At 42.8% G+C, this 8,171-nt stretch overlaps 1 protein-coding gene across 1 annotated transcript in view; it reads right to left on the bottom strand.

The window, feature by feature from the left end:
• The window catches only part of cacna1aa (calcium channel, voltage-dependent, P/Q type, alpha 1A subunit, a), a gene marked incomplete at its 5' end in the record, with an annotated part of 149,325 nt that overhangs the window by 27,139 nt on the left and 114,015 nt on the right, over positions 1 to 8,171 (bottom strand). Inside the window, 6 exons of the mRNA XM_079519710.1 lie at positions 42 to 138; positions 1,859 to 1,986; positions 4,996 to 5,146; positions 5,987 to 6,090; positions 6,724 to 6,789; positions 7,353 to 7,469. Of these exons, the coding sequence (XP_079375836.1) occupies positions 42 to 138; positions 1,859 to 1,986; positions 4,996 to 5,146; positions 5,987 to 6,090; positions 6,724 to 6,789; positions 7,353 to 7,469 (663 nt within the window). The remainder of the gene's footprint in view (positions 1 to 41; positions 139 to 1,858; positions 1,987 to 4,995; positions 5,147 to 5,986; positions 6,091 to 6,723; positions 6,790 to 7,352; positions 7,470 to 8,171) is intronic.

The following is an 8,171-nucleotide window of genomic DNA, read 5'->3' as shown; positions in this document are numbered from 1 at the left end:
GCAGGTGTGGTTGAGAGGTTTCGTTTGAATGGAAGTCAAACCTTGCAGGCCACCCTATGGGGGCATTTCTTGCCTAAGCCAAGAGGCGGGTCGATAACTCGCAATAAACTGTACATGTCCTTATAATGAATGCGCCCGCTGCAAGAAGAATACAAGGGGGGAGGGAAGGGGTGTTAAAACACACACACAATCACAAAAAATAACATACGTAACACGCAAAGAAGAAGAGAGAACATGTGGAAGAAGAACACAACATTGACAGAATCACAGTATATTGATACACTGTACAATAGGTTTACTGTAAAAGAACAACATACCCAGAATAAGCCTGCACAGTGTACACAACACGCACACGCGCACATTCTGTACACAGGGACACACAGCCCACTGGAGCTGTGATCCAGCTCCCATGCACTGGGTTCACCCTTTTTCACCTCTTCACTTTTTCTCTCTGTCCTCATCCCTGCGTCTCCCAACCCCTAATTGGCTGTGTGCAGTGTAATTAACACGTTGTTAATTGAGTCGATAAAACAAACTGCTTAATAGCCACTTGTGACAGGCAGCCACCCTCCCTCTTAAATGCGTGTTGCACGCCTGCCTTGTTGGTTCTGCAGCTGCTAGCAAAGCTTCCTGTTCTCTACATTAAACAGACAAAAGGGTAACTTCATTGTCAGTGTTCAGTGTGTGGTCATTGTCTAGTTATAGTTATTCTACCTACCGGTAGTTTTTAACTGAGAGGACTTAATGTTATGTATGTACAGGTGTGTGTACATACAATATAGTATAGTATAGAATAAGGAGTGGTGTGGTACGCCTCAAACTACTACTACTAATTGCACTGGAAATATCTAAGCTACAGCAAAGCTACCACTGAGAGACACATACTGTTAGTTGAGTTAAACTAAAGCAACACCAAATACATAGCTAACGACATTGAAGCTAATTGTGCAATTTCTTGCTCTAATTGTCAGAAAATATTCAATTATGAGCTATGTTGGTAGAAAATCAATCAAAGAAGAGAAACAATAAGCAAACGTGGACAATTATGAACTGATAACGTGAAATGTGGCAGCATTGTGGTTTAAAAAGTTTGCTGTTCAGTTAAATGTAGTTCAACTACTTGTGCGCCCCAACAATGAGTATACGTTTAAAATCTGAACTCATTCTGTTAGAACTGGGAGACTGAGATAGCTTAAAGATTTTTGACCATGTAATAATGTCATAATGATGATATGACTTAAGTTGATTCATGATTCATCCAGGGGCGTACGTCTTAGTGGGCAGACTTTATGTTGGTTGAAATCAGGTGATATTCTGGGCCAGATCTGACTACTAGTCTTGGTTTGACTTGATCTGGCCCCAATCGAGGCGTCACTAATTCGTCCAGGTCCTGACCGTGCTTGCTGGGTTTCTTTCTTTCTTTCTTTCGGCACTAAAGATATATAAGATATAAGATAAGATATATAGAAATCTATAGAGATATAGATATATAAGATATATAAATAGCTGATGTTGCAACGCTCTGGGCTCTCTGTAAGAAGGACCGGGTTAAAACATGTGTCAAGTAACAATCCAAAACAACACATTTGATCCAGCACAGCTGAAGGTGTTTACTATTGATGTGAATACAGTGTGTGTGTGTGTGTGTGTGTGTGTGTGTGTGTGTGTGCGTGCGTGTGTGTGTGTGTGTGTGTGTGTGTGTGTGTGTGTGTGTGTGTGTGTGTGTGTGCGTGTGCGACTGTGCGTGTGTGTGTGTGTGCGACTGAGAGAGAGAGAGAAAGTAATAACTATCTACACGGCATACATCAGTGTGAATTATACAGTATGCGGGTGTGTATGTGTGCGCTGCGGAACTCACCAGGCGGCAGGGTCATACTCGGCCCATATCCTCACATACTCATCCAGGTGATGAGGGCCCAGAATGGAAGAATCTCTGGTCAGGTACTCAAAATTGTCCATGATGACAGCCACAAACAGATTCAGCATCTGTGTATATGTGCACACACACACGCACGCACACGCACAGAACCATAAGCGGTTAGGTATAGAGACAGAGGGCCCTATTAAGCAAGTGGAATCTAATTACATATAATTTTACAGTTTTTAAGACGTGGGGGCGGGTGCAATGTCATATTACAATTATGGGCCAGGTAAGAAGCGCTTTCGACACCCCGTGGTGTGAGCAAAACGGCCTTGAATTAGTCATGGGAGTGTTTAAGGGAGTTTTGAGGCTTACCCAATGAACATGTCCGTACTATTCTCTTTACGACACCAGCTGATGATGCGCCCTTTTCGGCAAGTGGTATTACATTTCTGCAGACTGGCACCATAGACATGACATGACTTTGTCACATTTGGGTTAATTATTCATATTGCACTGCATGCTGTCACCTTTATGCCTCCAAAGAACAGATCCACAAGCTGTCACAGCCATGATGTGCATAGCTTGTAGGCCTATGTCTCTATTTTGTTAAGTAACTTGCAGTTTTCACTGGAAAGTCATTACAGCGGCGCAGCCATATGCTAAGGGAGGGAGATATACGCACATCGTCACTTAATTTGTTTCTGTTCTAAGCATGAAAAACAGCTGTAAAAATCTTTATTCTAGTTCATTTGATTCATAAATGAATAACTAAGACTTTGAAATGGCACCTACCTATACCTTTCAGATCGGAATGGAACTGCGAGTAGATACGCAGCATTGGCTGGCAAATTGGCAATCCATGCGTAATGTTCCCAGAATCGTCTAACCCCCGAACATACAAGTTCGTTTGATATTGTTTAATTCGATAAAAATTAGAACCATGTACCATACAGCGAATGAAAGCAAGATTCCTAAGGAATATGGGGATTTTTACATTTTAAAAAACGGTTGAGAAATGAGAGAACCATGAGTGTTTATAATATCAAATATTATAAGAATAATATGAAAGACAAACGGGCTGTGAAGAGCTCAGCTCACCATCCCGACAAGGAGGAAATATAGCCTATAGTGCATGCACGTATATGCACTGACTGTTGCACACACGCTCTTTATTTGTTTCTATTGAAAAACACCAGTAAAATAACGTTTATTTTATTTTATTTCATTCAAGTCACGACGAAGGAATGAGTTGAAATGCCATACGTGCGCCATGCGTATTGCTGCGGCCCCAATGTTATGGTCTTCGCTCGTAGCATATTATTGAAGAAGAATTGAGTCGGGTGTGATACAGCGTATGAAAGCAAACCTCCCAATGAGTATGGAGATGTTTTAATTTCTAAAAAAGGTTGAGAAATGAGCGATATGTGACCCTTTATAATCTCAACGAGAAAGCCAGAAAACTCGCTGTTGCCATGTGTCATAGAAACAAGTAAATAGGTCTATAAACATACTCCCAAAAGAATCGCATATAACAGGGGTCTACAACCTATTTTAAATGAAGTGCCATGTTTTTATTTTCTAGATAGTGAGTCTGCCATATCAAGATTCCTTTTAATGACACCACATTAAAATTTCCAGCATATTTTGATTGTCCACAAATATAAAGTTCTTCCTTCTTTTTACATATTTTCTTGCACATTGTTAGAATGATCATTATAAATATATATCCCCCTGCAGTCAGAGTTCATTGTTTTAATGAATGAATGTGATGCATTGTGAGCTGGTAGATCTGCTATTTTCAAAAGTAATCTTTGAAAAAAGTGACAATTGTGGAATATTTTTGAAAAATGTTATTGAAACATTTAAAAACACAAATCTGTCATGGGGGTCACTGGCTTAGTTGGGCAAATGCATTAATCTGTGGGTCCTTGACATGGGAATGTCGCTGTGTGAGGATCACTGGTTTAAACAACATTAGGAGAAAAGCCCAAATAAGCACTTTAGAAACAAGAAAAGCAACCACAACTACCAATATTTACAAGCATCTTTGCAGAAAAAGAAGCCGCTTATAATAAACAGACATGGCAACACTCCAGCAGCACTCCAGAGCCGCTCAAGTGTAAAATGAAACAGTGCTTTTTGCTTTTAAGACGTGGTCAGACCCAGGCGGAATCGGTATGCGCTGAGTGTTTTTAGGTCAAGGGGCTTAATAGCAAATTAGCGCAAAGCGAAAATAATTAACATATGGACACTCCCCCAATGCTAAATTATGCAGGAACGTGGTATTCCATATGAGTGAGCGCTCACCACGGCTTCCATAATACGAAAAGGCGCAGAGCGAGGGCGAAATCTGTATTACCGCATGGGTTTTTCGTCTTGCTTAATAGGGCTCAGACAGTCTAAGACAGTGGTTCACAAACTTTGCATAACATTCTAATGAAATGGCACATTTTCAGGTCATTAACGCATTTCTTGGGACAAAAACAAATCTAAAATGCAATAGCATTTACATTTAATCTACAGATGTTCTCATTCTATGACACAATTCAAATTATAAATAAAATATCATTTGAATTTTCAAAAAATGCCAGCAAATTAGTGGGCAATATTAAAATGAACACGCTCTTCTACATAGACTTCTATTGAGGAATCGGGATGGGGATAACCGGAAGTTTACGGAATGCATTGGAGTCTATGGGCTCGCGCGAGTAGATGAACCACGTGACCGTGCTGTTTTCTGCCCCCTCAATATCGCAAGTCTTCTATTAGATGGACTCTTCTGTACCAAACTAGTGAAAATAGCCGATCTACAAGCTCACAACGCGGCTATTTTCACTACTTAAACATTTGTTTTCTAATTTATGGAATTTCTTGATTTCTTCATGAAATTACTGATAAATGAATTACTGAATAATTCATGAATTCTATTGCTTTTTTTGGGAATATTTTATGAGAGAGAAAGAGAGAGATAGCTCAGGACCCACAAATTAGATGTTTGCCCAGGACCCAAACTAGTGAAAATAGCAGATGTACAAGCTCGTAGATCTGCTATTTTCAGAGAGAGAGAGAGAGAGAGAGAGAGAGAGAGAGAGAGAGAGAGAGCGAGAGAGAGAAGATAGAGAGACACTCACCAGGAATGAGCAGAAGAAAATGAAGGACACAAAGTAGAGATAGGCGAACTGACTGCCACACTCCGGCTCGGGGTTCCCTGTCAGCCGGTCACACGGTTTCCCCCCAAGACACGCCAGCATGATCTCATGCCATGCCTCGCCTGTGGCACTCCTACACGCATGTACAAACACACACACACACACACACACACACACACACACACACGCACGCGCACGCACACGCACACGCACACGCACACGCGCACACGCACGCGCACGCGCACGCGCACGCGCACGCGCACGCGCACGCGCACGCACACACACACACACACACACACACACACACACACACACACACACACACACACATTTAGCAGACGCTTAATCCAGAGCAATTTACAGTAAGTAGGAACAACACAAGGTGATACATCAAATACATAGAAATAGTCATCAAGAATCAAAAGCAAGCTGATAACCTAATATCTGGAGATATAACAGTAGATTAGCTGTACAGTGAAGCTATGAGTATACATTATAGAGTGCTACGTGCCATAAAATGCTAAATTATAAAACTAATAAAATGCTAAATTACATAAGTTTAACCTTTGCATACGCCTATAAGGTCGTCGAGGCTAGTGCAAGTACTACAGTAAGCACACACGCACGCTCGTGCACACACACACACACACACACACACACACACACACACACACACACACACACACACACACACACACACACACAGACACACTTGGTGAGTGCCTGGTGAGTTATAATTTATAAATAAATACATTTATAACAATAATAATAATAACAACAACAACAACAACAATAATAATACTAATAATAATAATAATAATAATAATAAATACATAAATAATTTATGGAAACACAATTTTTTATCATGAGTTGGATTGTTGGGTTGTTCTTAGTGTATAATATAGTTGTGGATCATATATGTTTCTAATATGCCATAATATTGACCTAAAGACGCACACACGCGTACACACACCTGAAGAGCAGCATGAGAGCATTGAAGAAGGCTCTGAAGTTGTTGTGAGGGTTGATGGCTGATGGCTCTCCATCCTCCTCCTCCAGGGCGATGTTCCCAAAGAGCTGCACACACACACACGCACGCACGCACGCATGCACACACACACACACACACACACACACGCACACACACAATAATGCAGTACTGCGCGTTAGTAACAATTCTGAGGTATTTCCAATTGTAACACTTTTACTTAAGCTCCACTACTACATCTCAGAGGCAAATATTTGAAAACGTCCGTTGCTAGTTACTTTGCAGATTTCGATTGTTATTTTAAAACATCAATTAACTAAAAACTTTGGCTAAATGTCTACATTGTAACGTTTACTGTTAACACCCTGAGCGGCAAGGACGGAGTTCTCCGTTCAATCAATTAGTAACGCCCGAAAATGTTCCCCCCCATTTTAGCCGACGAAAATCTTAAAACGTGAATAACTCTTGATCTAAATCATTCTGTCCAATTCTAAGAAAAGATTATGTGTTAGACGGTCGGGTTAGAATTAATCATACGTCCCGTTGTTGTTGATCGCCCTGGGAGTGTTTTGGCTACATCAAGCTACTTCAGCTACATCCGGGATAGCATCTGGTCCGTCGCTAAATGTGCTGCTATAAATCACTGGGCGCTCTGATTTAATGGATTAAATAACCCTGCGCGTTCGGGGTGTTAAAGACCTGTGGCCTGTAGCGTACAGTACCTGCATCCCGATGATGGCATAGATGAAGAACAGCATGGCGATGAGCAGGCAGACATAAGGCAACGCCTGGAGAGAGAGAGAGATACAACACGTGATTACAATCGTGAGTGAACATGTGATTTATATTTTTTTGAATGCACAAAATAAGTATGTGGTCTGTGATTTGCGTCTGTTGAGTGTGTACACACACACACGCACTTCATGGAGTGGACTCCAGTGTGTGTGTGTGTGTGTGTGTGTGTGTGTGTGTGTGCGTGCAGCGTCGTCGATACTGTATACACGCAATACGCACTGCGAGTAGGGCAAAACACAGAGGGAGGCAACAAAATGTGCCAAAAAGTGCCAAGCTGACCCTCATAATAACAATTTTCTCCGCGGCTCCGCCAAGTAATGACGCACGCCCATGTGTGCGTCCTCACAAACGGCGAAAGTAGCCAATCTGCATGAGATGTGCTGTCGTCCGGAGGGGGCGGGGGGGCGGGGAGGGGCCGCACAAATAATATGCAAGTAGGGCAACCAAATCCCTGTGTGTGTGTGTGTGTGCGTGCGTGCGTGCGTGCGTGCGTGCGTGCGTGCGTGCGTGCGTGCGTGCGTGCGTGCGTGCGTGCGTGCGTGTGTATACGGTATACCTTGAAGGACTGAACGAAGGTCCAGAGGAGGATGCGGATCGTCTCTCCTTGTCTCAGCAGCTTGATGAGACGAGCCGCTCGGAACAGCCTCAGGAAGCTCAGGTTGATGAAGTTATTCTACAGCACAGCCACCACACGGTCAGAGAGACAGACAGACAGACAGACAAGGAGAGAGAGACACACACAAAGACAGAAACACACACACACACACATAGAGGGAGAGAGAGAGGAGGAAAGCGACCAGAAACGACAGAGGATGTAAAGTGAGACAGAGAGAAACAGAGTGAAGGAGCCAGCGTGAAAGAAACACAGAGCGAGAGACAACATAGACAGGCAGACATGCAGACAGGCAGACAGGCAGGCAGGCAGGCAGGCAGGCAGGCAGGCAGGCAGACAGACAGACAGACAGACAGACAGACAGACAGACAGACAGACAGACAGACAGACAGACAGACAGACAGACAGACAGACAGACAGACAGACAGACAGACAGACAGACAGACAGTTGGGAAGAGATGGGGGATCGAGTGAGAGAGAGAGAGAGAGAGAGAGAGAGAGAGAGAGAGTATGGGGGGGAGGGAGGGGGAAGAGGATGCGTGGGGAGACGAGAGTCAAAGACAGAGCGGTAGGCAGAGCGGAAATGCAAGTTATGAAAAAGAGAGGTGAAGAGGAGATGAATAAGGAAATAGAGAAACACGATTGAAAGGAGTTGTTAATGAATGAAAAAAGAAAAACGAGAGAATTAAAAAAGAAAGGGCGGAAGGGGGTAAAAAAATAAAACATCAGAGTGAAAATATCAGAGTGACAGAAAGAGAGAGC

This window comes from Electrona antarctica, assembly GCF_951216825.1.
Source record: "Electrona antarctica genome assembly, chromosome: 14".
Lineage (NCBI taxonomy): Eukaryota > Metazoa > Chordata > Actinopteri > Myctophiformes > Myctophidae > Electrona > Electrona antarctica.
Note: the sequence above shows the minus strand (reverse complement) of the source record. Positions and strands in the feature narration are given on the sequence as shown.